General features: G+C 36.4%; 2 protein-coding genes across 2 annotated transcripts in view; one reads left to right on the top strand and one right to left on the bottom strand.

Moving 5' to 3' along the window:
• The window catches only part of LOC142344128 (mitochondrial ubiquitin ligase activator of nfkb 1-A-like), a 145,648-nt gene that overhangs the window by 49,269 nt on the left and 82,032 nt on the right, over positions 1–14,347 (top strand). The window contains exon 5 of the mRNA XM_075395646.1: positions 611–846. Coding sequence (XP_075251761.1) covers positions 611–846 — 236 coding nt within the window. The remainder of the gene's footprint in view (positions 1–610; positions 847–14,347) is intronic.
• LOC142344739 (angiotensin-converting enzyme-like) overlaps positions 9,518–14,347 on the bottom strand; it is a 60,523-nt gene continuing 55,693 nt past the window's right edge. The window contains exons 10-11 of the mRNA XM_075396631.1: positions 13,798–14,067; positions 9,518–9,795 (exon numbers count right to left, since the gene is read on the bottom strand). Coding sequence (XP_075252746.1) covers positions 9,634–9,795; positions 13,798–14,067 — 432 coding nt within the window. The 3' untranslated portion in view covers positions 9,518–9,633. The remainder of the gene's footprint in view (positions 9,796–13,797; positions 14,068–14,347) is intronic.

Raw genomic sequence — 14,347 nt, forward strand, 5'->3', positions numbered from 1 at the left:
AATTGAAGTCAGAAATAGAAACGGGATAAACCCATAAAGCCCAATTTTAGATGCCCGCTATTTGAACGTCGTTCCTATAAGTCTTAGTTACCATCTCTAATGCTTATTGGTATTGATAGTAGCCCCTGTAGCCTCTCTCTAAGAAACAGAAGTACGTTATGTTCAACTACGAAATGCCATCAAAATAAATCGGACTTAAAAAATGTTTTTGAACAAAAATCTTTTTTTTTTCAATATCTTCTATTCTTTCAATCCCAATCATGCTTATTGGAATCAACGGCGGCTATTTTCCGGCAATCTGCCGGGTATGTTACTATTTATTGCTTGATCGTATATGGTAGGACGCTTTCGACTTTTCCTCCTCATAACGGCATAAATAGGGAAAGCCCGGAGGATATTAAGTCTTGTAGAACTCTACTGGTCTCTAACCGTACAAATCACCGAAGCTTCTGAGAAGACAAAATCATAAGGTAAGGGGCACTTTTTTGACGGTATGGACCCTTAACTGCATTCGCTCCCCCACTCCACCCCCTCCCCGCTCGCCTGTCGTTTGAGAGCAATTTGCCCTAAGATAGTCGGTTAGGTAATATTATTTATTTCAAATATTTAGGCTACAAGTTAATTTTATCAACGTCATCATTCGCGGAGTTAATTGCAAAGGAGAACTCTAAAAACACGATATACAAGACAATGATGTTCTTGGTCAGTGGCGTGCTGTTGGTCTTTGTGGGAAAACTGGTGTATCGTTTTGGCAAGGATCAGATTGCCAAGTATCGATTCAACCAGACTTTAGAGCAGTTGAGAGCTGAAGTGAGGAATCAAAGACATGACATTCAAAATGTTCAAGTTAGTAGTACATGGCTAGATTATTGCATCCAACTTTTATTTTCTTACAATCATACTTATAATTGAGTCTTGTTGGTCTTTTTTTGTGTGAGTTTATGTAAATTTCCGTCTGATCGATTTGAATTATTGTCTGGAAAAAGTGATCAACTTTAAAACAAAGTAATTTGCCAATTATCAAAACTGAACTTTTTATGAACTACAATTTACGAGAGAGCAAATATTAAACAAAAAATTTAATAATTTAAAACCTTCTTCCAAAAGGTTGCCTTTTGATAACCTAAGATGTTTTAACCGACAATGAGTTAACTTCATTTAGATCTTCCGGTATCAAGTGGTTCTCGCTTGCAAAATTATGGCCAATGTTTATCGGCCTTCAGAGTGAAAATATTGATGTATTACTATGCCGCGAAAATATAGGCAATAGGCATTTTTTGCTCTGAAGTTTTTCTTCGATGTGTTGTGTTCAACAGGTCGGATGGCGATAAATGTAGGAGCTGAATCAGCTTTTTAAACCAGAAACTTCAGCTAACGATCAGTAACAGTGGGAATATTGAAGTAATTATTGATTGCTATATACTGGTTTTTGTTTTGAATAAGATTGTCTTCTGCTGTAAGCAAGGTTTTCTTGTAATAACTTTTCAGTTATTACCATAGCTAAAATGTCCATTTTCTGCGACTGACTTTGTGACACTTTCTACTCTACGTAAAGAAACTGATTTGCGAAATTCATCCATATTCCGCTCTGTTGATGAATTCAAATAACTTGGTCTGTCGGTGTCACTAATTTTTAATTAGCCTAATTGTTGTAATAAACTTATTAAATAGTTTCGGGGATGAGCCAGCGAGGCATGCTTGATGAGAATGAGATACCTGATTGCGCAGCAACATTGAACGGAATCAATCAAGCTGTGAATTTGATAAACGACAATGGCGATTGCAACATTATTGCATTGAAGGGAGCTGTCGCAACACTAACAGAATTGGTCCATCTACAAAATTGCAAAACTGAGGAACTCCAATATCGACAAGATCGTGTGGAAGGCAAAACAGCAAAGTGTCACAATGTCGTAGAAGATATTGAAGACAGAGTTCTGGAACTGGAACGATACTCTAGAAAGACCTGCCTTATCTTCAATAGTTTTGATGTTGGAGAGAATGTTTGGAATACGGTGCTGAACCATATGAACAACGTGCTTCAAGTGCGGATAGAGTCCTGGGATCTTGCTGCATGTCATTCTTTGAATAATGAAAAAGTTGCGCCTGTGATAGTGAAGTTTTTGTATCATCGGCATCGTGACCTGGTACGGCGACGCAAAAGTTTCCTAAGAAATATCAAAAACAGCAAAGATCTGCCAATTTTTGTGGAAGAGTGCCTGGCTCCGTCAGATCGAAAACTGAAAGTAGAGGCATCGCGCATGAACTTATCAACATTTACCCGGAAACAAGACGTTTATGTTTTCAACGAAAACTCAAGTATTAGTGGTGCTGTTAAAGTGAAAGATGTTACCGACTTGGATGCATTCAAAAAACACCTATGTGCTGAAAATAACTCATGAACCACCATCATATCCGCCAGCAATTCCAGCTGCACAATTAAACCACCAAATGGTATCCGATTAATCCAATTTTTCTAAAGAGCCAGAATCTGTGGTCAATGGGACACCCTTGCTACCGACACTTAAAACACCCACGCCTGCTGTAAAAAGACCATTGAGCCTCTCCCCAGTTCCAGAATCGGATCGGAGAATTTAGCTGAATCTATTTTGAAGATATTACTTCCAGCTGCAGTAGAAGCTATTCAACCTGCTAAAATTGCAAGGGCCTCAACCAAGGCGTCCGATGGAGTTGATGAAAGTGAAATTGATCCCACGGCTGTTGATTTATAAATGATAAATTGCACTGTCTTTTAAATCATTTTCAACCGCTAACTGTTATGCATCTAAATACTAGACCTTTAAAAAACATCATGAACAGCTAGAGGCACTAGTGAATTGTCTTCAGTCTCCGCCTATCATAATATGTCTAACAGAAGCATGGTTATCGACCAACTTTGTTCCTGGTTTATATAATTTAAGCAATTATACTACATGCTTGTCCAAACCGAGGAACGGGAAAGGGGGTGGTATAATGGTTCAAACTACAAGTGAAGTCGCTTTGATAGAAGAACTTGAATCCGAAATAGATGAAAGTCTTCTCATACATGTGAATCTGATTCTTTTAACGGTGTATAATCCACCTCGGTCGGACAAGCTTGTACTCATCACTGAACTGGATAAAAACCTTGAACATTTAATAACTAAATATGACCAAATTCTAGTTTGTGGTGACTTCAACATTGATACGCTCAAAGCTGATTACATAAGCTCAAAGTACATGAATATGATAGCATCGAATGGATATCATTTTTGCATTCATGAACCAACTAGAATAGATTCATCAAGTGCTTCTTGTCTAGATCTTTTTTGTAAATGTCATCAGAGTAATCAATAACAAAGTTTTAACTAATCAAAGTTACAGTGATCATGCACCCATTGTCTTGAAAATTGGTATTGACGGGAAAAATACTATCAAGTATCAAAAATTCAGAGATACCAGTTCTCTGAAATCTCCGAAAAAGGTCACTGGTTTTCCAGAAATGCTTGAAAATTCTTTAAATGCCATTACATACAACGGGCAAAATTTAAGCGAAAATTTTGAGAAGCTCCAGACCACTTTCAAAGAGTCCTGGGATCTTGCTGCATGTCATGCTTTGAATAATGAAAAAGTTGCGCCTGTGATAGTGAAGTTTCTGTATGATCGGCATCGTTACCTGGTACGGCGACGCAAAAGTTTCCTAAGAAATATCAAAAACAGCAAAGATCTGCCAATTTTTGTGGAAGAGTGCCTGGCTCCGTCAGATCGAAAACTGAAAGTAGAGGCATCGCGCATGAACTTATCAACATTTACCCGGAAACAAGACGTTTATGTTTTCAACGAAAACTCAAGTATTAGTGGTGCTGTTAAAGTGAAAGATGTTACCGACTTGGATGCATTCAAAAAAAACCTATGTGCCAAAAATAACTCATGAACCACCATCATATCCGCCAGCAATTCCAGCTGCACAATTGAACCACCAAATGGTATCCGATTAATCCAATTATTCTAAAGAGCCGGAATCTGTGGTCAATGGGACACCCTTGCTACCGACACTGTTAAATCACCCACGCCTGCTGTAAAAAGACCGTTGAGCCTCTCCCCAGTTCCAGAATCGGATCGGAGAATTTAGCTGAATCTATTTTGAAGATTTTACCTCCAGCTGCAGTAGAAGCTATTCAACCTGCTAAAATTGCAAGGGCCTCAACCAAGGCGTCCGATGGAGTTGATGAAAGTGAAATTGATCCCACGGCTGTTGATTTATAAATGATGAATTGCACTGTCTTTTAAATCATTTTCAACCGCTAACTGTTATTCATCTAAATACTAGACCTTTAAAAAACATCATGAAGAGCTAGAGGCACTAGTGAATTGTCTTCAGTCTCCGCCTATCATAATATGTCTAACAGAAACATGGTTATCGACCAGCTTTGTTCCTGGTTTATATAATTTAAGCAATTTTACTACATGCTTGTCCAAACCGAGGAACGGGAAAGGGGGTGGTATAATGGTTCAAACTACAAGTGAAGTCGCTTTGATAGAAGAACTTGAATCCGAAATAGATGAAAGTCTTCTCATACATGTGAATCTGATTCTTTTAACGGTGTATAATCCACCTCGGTCGGACAAGCTTGTACTCATCACTGAACTGGATAAAAACCTTGAAAAATTAATAACTAAATATGACCAAATTCTAGTGTGTGGTGACTTACACATTGATACGCTCAAAGCTGATTACATAAGCTCAAAGTACATGAATATGATAGCATCGAATGGATATCATTTTTGCATTCATGAACCAACTAGAACAGATTCATCAAGTGCTTCTTGTCTAGATCTTTTTTGTAAATGTCATCAGAGTAATCAATAACAAAGTTTTAACTAATCAGAGTTACAGTGATCATGCACCCATTGTCTTGAAAATTGGTATTGACCGGAAAAATGCTATCAAGTATCAAAAATTCAGAGATACCAGTTTTCTGAAATCTCCTAAAAAGGTCACTGGCTTTCCAGAAATGCTTGAAAATTCTTTAAATGCCATTACATACAACGGGCAAAATATAAGCGAAAATTTTGAGAAGCTCCAGACCACTTTCAAAGCAGTCTTTCAAGGTTTTGCACCAATGCGAGAGAGTAAACAGAATAAAAAAAATGGTTCCGATGTGGTTTGACAAATCACTGATGAATCAAGTTTCTAAACGAAATCTTCTCATAGAAAATGGAAGAAGAACAAATCTGATTGCAGGCAGCTCCCAAAATTCAAAGCCGCTCGCGCAAAAGTTGAGTGGTTAATTAAAAAAAGAAAGAAGAATTTTATCTTGAAAAATTTAATAAGTGCATCGGAGACTCAAGACAAGTTTATAGATTTTTAAACGAATTAAAGAGAATAAAAGGAAAGAAAGACAAGTATACCCGTTCTAGTAGAGGATGATCAGAGAATTGATGAACCGAAGCAAATCGCTAAGAACTTGAAAAAATTCGTTGCTGAGGTCGGGCCTAAATTGAGAAGTGCTTTAAAGAACACCTCAATTTATGAACTGAACTTCAAAAGCTGTCTCAACATGTATCCGTATCCAACTGACATCATTGAGATCCAGCAAATAATTGAAAATTTGGAGTCTAAAAGCTCCTCTGGAATTGACGAAATTAGTAACATCACGGTGAAAGCTGCTGGTCCAGTTATACGCGAACATTTGGTCTTTCTTATCAACAAATCTTTAAGTGATGGTATTTTCCCATCCTCGTTGAAATTAGGTTAAGTACTCTCCTTGCATAAAATGGTTCTAAAGAAGATGTTAACATTTATTGTACTGTCTCTCTCCTAATTGTTTGGAGTAAAATCTTTGAACGTGTTGTTTTTAACCGGATTCTTAACTATCTTGAAGAGCATTCATACATCAGTGAAAACCAATTCGGATTCAGTAAAAAGCATAGCACAATTGATGCAGTAGCTAAATAATCGAAGTTGTTCTTGACTCCAAATTGAAAATGGAATTAATTAATTTTCTCCGCGACATAACGAAAGCTTTTGACACCATTGATCACGACATACCTCTGCATAAACTTGATAGATATGGTATAAGAGGTAAAAGCCTGAAATGGATTGAATTTTTCCTAACCGATCGAAAACAATGTATGGAAAATAAAAAAGTATTTTCGGATTGGCGCAAAATTGAATGTGTTGTTCCTCGGGTTTCCATTTTGGGACCTTTATTGTTTTTGGTATATATAAACGATCTTCCGCTTGCTTGCATGGAATGACAAGCTTTCCTTTTTGCAGACGACTCCTGCCTATTGGCAATGAATTGCACAATGGAAGAACTGCAAGCAGACTTGCTTGCAGTCAGTGACTGGCTACAAAATAATAAACTTACTCTGAATATAAAGAAAGCGTGTCAATTGAACTTAACTTTAGGAAAAAAGTGCCTCTAGCCCAAACTTCCATTTAAGGAATGAAAATTTGATTGTTCTAAATAGTTGTAAGTATCTTTGAGTATTTTTAGATAATGAGTTGTTTTTTATACCACACATAGAGAGTGTTCTAGAAAGGCTTGGAAGACAATGTGGCATAGTATCCAAATTGCGACATTATGTTCCAAGGAATGTTATGTTTAGATACTATTCCTCAAACATTAAACCAATCATTCAATATGGACTGCTAGTGTATGGTTGTGTAAGCTACAGAACATTGGAACCAATTTTGAAGATGAAAAAGAAAATTCTTCGACTCGTCTTGTTTCTCAAATATCGACAAAGCGTAAGCAAATACTTTGACATATTGTATATTTTGACAGTGCACCAGCTTTATGTTTATGAATTAATTAAATTCGTTTTACGATCTTTTAATAAACTCCATACTGTTGATTATCTTAATAGCCTCTATGAGTCTAATGTGACAACACATTCAACAAGGAGGTGTCGAAAGAGTTTTTTGAAAATTCCAAAATGTCGAAAAATCCCAGAGAAGAATTCGCTTAAATATCGGAGAACTGAATTGTTAAATGTGTTCATAGACAGTGGAGTAATTGGTTCAAATATGTGCAACATGAGTCAGTCAGTGTTCACTAGAACAGTACATGACTTGAGGGACAGCTTCATTTTATCGAACGATGATTTAATTACAAAAATTTTTGAGTAACTTTTTTCGACGATCTCTTTTTTTCCCGGAACCTGTCTTAGCTGATTAATTTATTTAAAAAATTGGGTTTCTAAAAGTAATACCCTTTGGTTGGATGCTAAAAGACATAGAAAATAGGATTCCCTTTCTGGTGTGAAAAAATGACCCTCTGAAACCTTTTAGTTTTTGAGATATGGTCATTTTTGTTATTTTTGAAGGTTCCCTCGGAAAATTTGGTTCCGAAACTTAGAAAATAAATTATTTTCTCCTCTCTGCTCTACACTTTCCTTAAGGTGCTGTACTGGACAGACTAAACGCAGTAGTGCGAACTATAAGGCTGTAAATATTGAACAACACAAATCTCACACTAGGAAACACAAAAATAAAAAAATCCTTACTAAATAATGTAGTTAAGGGCTGCGCTGGTGTGATCCTGCTGGATCCGTTCGCTGTCCTCTCTAACATAACTTACTCACTCCAAGATACTTCAAAAAAAATTTCGTTTTATCGAATTTTGTTGATCTATTTTGATATATAATTTTATTGTTTATTTTGTTATCCAGAGGAATTTACTCTCTCTCTCTCTCTCTCTCTCTCTCTCTCTCTCTCTCTCTCTCTCTCTTCTCTCTCTCAATTGCTCTTGAACGAAGTTCATAGCAATTATTGTAAACGTGTGTGTCTTTTTTTAATGCCGATTTTCGCTTGACAATTTTGACTTTTCGAGTGACTTTACGCCCTTGACTTTTTGCGTTTCGTGTGATCTAAAAATCTCTCTCAATCACAATTTCAAGCTGCTGAACTCAATTGGCGGCAATTTAATACTAAAAATCAAACGAAAAGTGCGCCGCAATTGGTTCCATTTTTTACGTTAAATCTTAATAGTGGTACATGTTAACCTCTAATGTGGCTATTTGAAGCCCACTATTGAGCTTCTTAGTCCCATTTAGTCTCCCCCTCCCTCCCTCCTCCCCCCACGACTGAAGCAGGCTGCAATTGATTAGAGCTCCCTCTAGTCGTTTGAGAGCAATTCTTCTGACGTTTAGTCGGTTATGTTTGTTTGTTTTGTTACAGCTATATCAATCAAAATTTTATTGAAATGCAATTTTTTCAATTGCTTTAGTTGCTCTTAAACGAATTTTGTAGCAGTTATATTAGTCGTGTAGTCTTTTTTGCGATTTTTTAATACGAGTTTTTGCTCAATTTATTTTTTGTTTGACGTTTTTGACTTTTCGTTCTCAAAAGAGGGATAAATAGGTTAACCCTGAGTGCATCATGTTGCTGAGCAGCTCTTTTAGAGCTTTACTAATCTCTAAATGTACAATTGACATTGACCGAAGCTGCTATGAAGACATAAATTATTGGCTTGTTTTCTGCCCCCACCCCAACGCTCGATCCCCTTACAGCCGCACTCGGCCCCACACCTCTCTCCAGCGCCCACCCCTCACCTTCTCAGTTAAGGTTAAACTAGCCCCCATAAGCTCAAGCTAGCTACTAATGATGTGGACCCCTAGTCAGTCGTTTAAGAGCAATTTGCCCAATATTATTCTGTTATGTTGATTATTCGTCAATCACTAAGGTCGACAGTTGCTATTCGGTTATTGGTCTTGTGCACCAAGACTACTTTCAGAGAGCATTTTAATTTTTGCCTTTTCCAAATTAGAGCAAATGAATTATTTCTTATGCACTGATATTCGCGCGATTTTATGGATTATGGTGAAATAAGTTATATGGTGAAACATTCGCGCAATTACGTGATTAGTTGTGGTTAAAAACGGGAAACTACTCCTTACTATAAATAATATAGGAGAAACATCAAACAAGTCAAACATAAAGTAACTTCTTTCGACCAAATCGAGCAATAATGAAAAGAATTAAATAACACCGATGTAGGTTGGGGAACGGAAAATTAAAAGAACTAGGTTCTTTAACAACATTATAGTCAGCAATGTAAATGACTTGGTTTGTTTTTCGGAACTGTCCGATTTGATTTTCGGAACTGTCTTTTTGTACTTTGAAATTGATTGAAATGATGTGAGATTGTTTGTAAAATGATTGCATACTGAATGAAAATTTAATGGCTCCTAAAATTGCGAAAGACACAAATAATCATTACGGTGGTCAGTTTCCTCCATGTACCATCTTCATTTTTGAAGGAATACGTTCCTATTTCGGTATTCGTTCCGTTGCTTGCCCAATCAAGAGTTGGGAACTGTCCCTCTTTGGAACATTTCGGATCTGTTCGTTGGTGCTATGATCATTCGCATCACTTACCTAGGGTGTGAAGGAATCGATTATGATAATAAAAATGCGAGTTGAAAGTTTTGAATTATTTTTGTTATTGAGATTCGGTCTGATTGCAGTAAGTGGATCTTTCCCTTTATACCTCCCGGCCTTCAGTCGTGTGAATAATGTTTGTACATTAATTCTATGCACTGCTTATACTTCACAATTGAATTAGTTGCGGCAAAACTTATGGAAGGGGGCTCGTTATTGGAAAAGATCCCATGGTTTTAAAAGACAGAAATGATGTTATGTTCCTACATGGGAGAAGTATCTTGTGAATTCACATCAATTTCATCGTCGCTTCCTGGCCAGCCTACGGGTACATTGTTCTCTTGAATGTATTGGTCAAGCCATATGTCCAACTGACTGTAGTAATCGAGAGCTACTTTAGGTCTGACGTCATCATCTGTCAAGTCCTGCAAAAAACACAAAAGTTTTATAATGTGATTCTTTAAGAAATTTGTTGATGTTTATTATATTATTTTGTTTGAATGATTTGAAGTATTTTTTTGTTTCAAGTATATTTAACCGTATGGTTATAATTTTAATTTACTTGTTGCAAAAAAAGAAACTTGTAACTGGAAAATAATTTTTATTACTTAGATACGTTGCTGTTACAATCTCAACACAAAACTTTGCTGTTAATTGTACTGAACTTTTTTAATTGTACTTAACTTTTGCGTTGTAATTTTTTTCAGTTAGAGAACCATTTGCAAACATAAGTTCCTCTAATGAAGACTTCGGAGTTAGGTAAATTTTTTCAGTTTTTTTTGTTTTCCGGCTCAGATCTTATAGCTCGCTCGTTGATTAGGTTTATTTTTTTTCGTTTTATGGAAAAATTTTTCAACTTAAACTTCAAAGCCGAGTTCAGCTTAGTAATGAAATTCCACTAAATCTGTCAACTAAATATGAAAAAGGAGGCTGTTAATTTAATATTTTTTCTCCGTTTGAGAGTCGGTTAGGTACTTATAAATTTTCAAACGACATTCTTTTACTTGTTTAATTCTATTACCATTAAGCTTTCTGGCTTTGTGTAGTAAACAACACTGTGCTAATTATTTTTAATCAACTCTCGTTGGGATTAAAGCTTTTGCATAACTTGCTTGCGCCACAATGTAGCTGAATATATAACTTTCGTCCGCCACTATTTTCTCGGAACTTCTCATTTAAATGGCGAGGAAAATTGTCGGAATAAAGTAGTCTTTACCCAAAGCAGCTTGGCAACTGTTGCAGATCTTACATAATTGAGCGGTAACAAGTAATTTCATTTACAAATTTATGCTCCTGTTGTTATCGCAACGACAAAAAATTGATATGCTGAAGGTCAAAAGTAAGTTGGCACCCCCACACCGCAGGTTCTACGAAGTAAAAGCAATTTTTGATGCAATATTGCCCCATCCTGCAATCAAATTGCACAGAAAAATTTTATACCATTGATCCCCTTGGCTAGTGTTCTTGTCTAATTATGAATTCTGATAATACGTAATGCTTACTTTACAGATATCCCAATGTAAAGTTAAATTCACATAATAAGCAATGGTAACTTACCAGATAACCTAATGTAAAGTTGACGAACTCGAAGTTTCATTGTTAAAAGAAATTTGTCTCAAAGTTTGATATATTTTCACGTTTGTGCAACTATGATTGCGTTTGAATTTGAGTTAAACATTATAGAGAAAAATAATGAATAAAGTGGGATTTCGTGACAATTTTCTCTTTCTTGTGAGGCTTGGATGAAGTTCATCAACTTTGCAGTATGTTATACTGAGCGTCAAAAGTCAGTTATCACTCCCTGGTTTTGCAAAGTAAATATTCAATTTTTGACCCAATCTTACTTCATCTTGCTATCATCTTTCGAGAAAAATTTTTAGATATTGAACGGCAAAAGTCAGTTAGCAGCCCCTATTTTCATGGATTAAAAATTCAATCTCTGAGGCAATTTTACTCCACATTTCGAAGAAAATTTTTACACCACTTGTCCCTTACACTAGTCCTCTTGCCTAGCTATGAAATTCAGATAAAGCACGATGTTCACTTTCCAGAAATCCCAATGTAAAGTTGATTAACTCCATTCAAGCTCACAAGAAAAAGAAGATTGTGACGATATGACAATTTAATCACATATTTCTGTCTGTAATGTTTTCAAACGTGAAAACATATCACATATTGTGGCAACGTTGTTAACTTTCTTTTAACTGAGAAAATGGGACAAAGTTCATCAATTTTACATTGGGATCTCTGGTAAGTGGTTGTCGTGTTTTATCTCAATTTTATAGGTAGGCGACGAGATGACTAGTATAGGGGATCAATGACGTAGGAATTCTCTTCGAAATGTAATTTCAAGTTGGAGTAATATTGCCTCAAAAATTGAACTTTTACTTCGTGAAAATAGGGGATGCGAATTTACTTTTGCCGTTCAGTATACAATTGATCCCCGTAGCTAGTGATTTTGCCTACTTACGATATTCAGATAGTACATAACGGTAACTTACCAGATACCTCAATGTAAAGTTGATGAAGTCCATCCTAGTCTTACAAGAGAAAAGTCACGAAATCACATTTCATTCTCAATTTTTTTCTCGCGAATGTTTTAAGTAAATGCAAACTCAATCATAGTTGAACAAACGTGAAAACATATCATATTTTCTTTTAACAATTAATCTTAGATGTAGTTCGTCAAGTTTAAATTGGGTTCTCTGTAAGTTACCATTGCGTATTATCTGAATTTCATAAGTAGGCAAGACCTCTAGACAAAGGGATCTATTGTGCTAAAATTTTTGCTGCAATTTGATTGCAAATCGTAATAATATTACGTCAAAAGTTTTAAACTAGAGGGTGCTAACTTACTTTTGACGTTCAGCACAGTTATGCGATGTGCATATGTGTTCTAATTTTGGAGATTAAAAATCCTGTTTGACTTTTGCAACCAAATGGTTACGCTGAATATTAGCTGACAGTTTGTTAAACAGACAACGATAAAACTACTGTTTCGGCTGAAATTTCTCACTAAATCGGAAATTAAAGCATCAATTATGCTGATTGGGCAATCTCAACCTCGATGTTTTAAAGCAGATATACTGACATCGTAATTTGACAGGTCGTTTCAGATTGTTGCCATCAATCGACTTCTTGCACTAACTAATTGCTCGGTGGTGAAAATTTAATACATAGTTGGCCAGTTATTAACGTCTGATAATGCTTTATTTACTGGTTTCGTTTTGGTCAAAATACTCATTTTTCGTTGCCACCTTATATTATTTCTGTCTCTGTTGACTTCGTTTAGTTTCATTTTTTGGGGGCAATACTTTGGGTTGTTTAAAAAAGTGACAATTAATGCAATTTGGTAGAAAGTATAGTGAGACTTTGTCAATTTTTTCTACAACAAAGCTGCCTTCTGTTAGTCAGCGACGCAAAGTTTTATCATCAGAAAAAAGCTGAAAAGATCATTTTTAAAGTGCGGGCTTTTCGTCATGATTTTTGTTGCGAGGTTTTGCAAACCTAATTCTGATATTTCCGAGACCTGATTTTTTGTTGGGTGAAAGTAATATCTTGCCAGGTGAAGTGTAATTTGAGTTAAAGTTCTTGGGCATTAGATATAATCTACCGTCAGAATGGCAGAGCTTTGAAGTTTCTATCATCTCACAACCGCCTAACAATTTAAAATTTGCTCTTGGTCATCGTTTCTGCTGTCGAATTGTAAAAATGTTTTAAATATGTCATCTATATCAATTTGTAGATGTGTAGTTCAGAAGGCTCAAGTCATGATTCTTTTGCAAATGTTTTCTTCGATGCTGTGAAATTCGGTTTATATTTGGTTTTGATAGCGGTACCTTTTGTGTCGATTTTCTGTAAGCCTCAAGATAGCCGAGGTTAACTCTTTAATCTAGATTTTTGGCCTACTCTTTAATCTCTTGTTAATTTGCATGTGGCTGGCTTACCAATAGTAGCATAAAAGTTTATGAAGTTAAATATGACGCCGATTGCATATCATTGTTGCTTCTATATAATACCTGTGCTACCTAATTTGTTCATTCCTTTACTTTTCTTTTTGAGACTGACTTCCTCTTTTAGCTGTTCATCAACTTCCATCAAAGCAATAAAATTTAAAATTAAAATTGGGGGTCAAATTACTCTGCTGTGAAAGGTAACACATCTTTTTCACCTCTCAGTTTTTTTACCCCAATTTTGTTCTCTTAATATTGGTTCAATATTTCTAATTACTCTCATTGAGAATTTCATCAAAAAATTTTGTGGGTGTCAACCCTGTCAGCCAGTGTGGCGGACAAATGGTTTCGGTTTCTGAGACGAGTGGCCGACAGGTGTTTTATTGGACAATGTTAGAGTGAGAAATTTAGCCGATAGCTTAGTTGGTCCTCTAATAACCAGTCGCCTTTTTTGGCCGACAAAGAATGACTTACCTTGAGCTGTTTCCTCCAGTTGACAGAGCTGCCCTTAGTGAGCATTTCTCTGAATTTGTCGGTTGAGTCAGGTCTGCCGTCAATATTGCACTCAATGAGATGGTGGTGGCTCTTGCCAACGTTGGAACAGATTGCCTCTAGGAACTGGAACTGATGCACTCGTGCTATCTGGTAGCGTGTGTAGAGAGGTCTCACATGGGCAACGTGGTATTTGGCGGCCACGTCAAAGTATTCTTCGCCTCTTGACTGACCATCTGGGGTTGTGAGACCCTGCAAAATCCTTGACCTTTTCCGTTTATACCACTGCACGCTAGTCGACGCGCGCTTTAAATCTATGCAACATTTTATACCTTTTAGTGCAAGGGGGCTGTGGATGACGGGGTTGTTAGAACTGGGGATCTATTCAGAACTGCTCCCTTCCTGTTCCATTTTTTTTTTCAGTAGCCTACGTTAACAAGCTAAAGCGTATTCTGCACTGATAATGTGATGATGCTTTTTACAGACCCGATCAAGTGATAGGAAGTGGGGCCGTCTAATGCAGTTTGTATAT

Source organism: Convolutriloba macropyga, chromosome 8 (genome assembly GCF_964194025.1).
Source record: "Convolutriloba macropyga chromosome 8, txConMacr16.3, whole genome shotgun sequence".
Lineage (NCBI taxonomy): Eukaryota > Metazoa > Xenacoelomorpha > Acoela > Convolutidae > Convolutriloba > Convolutriloba macropyga.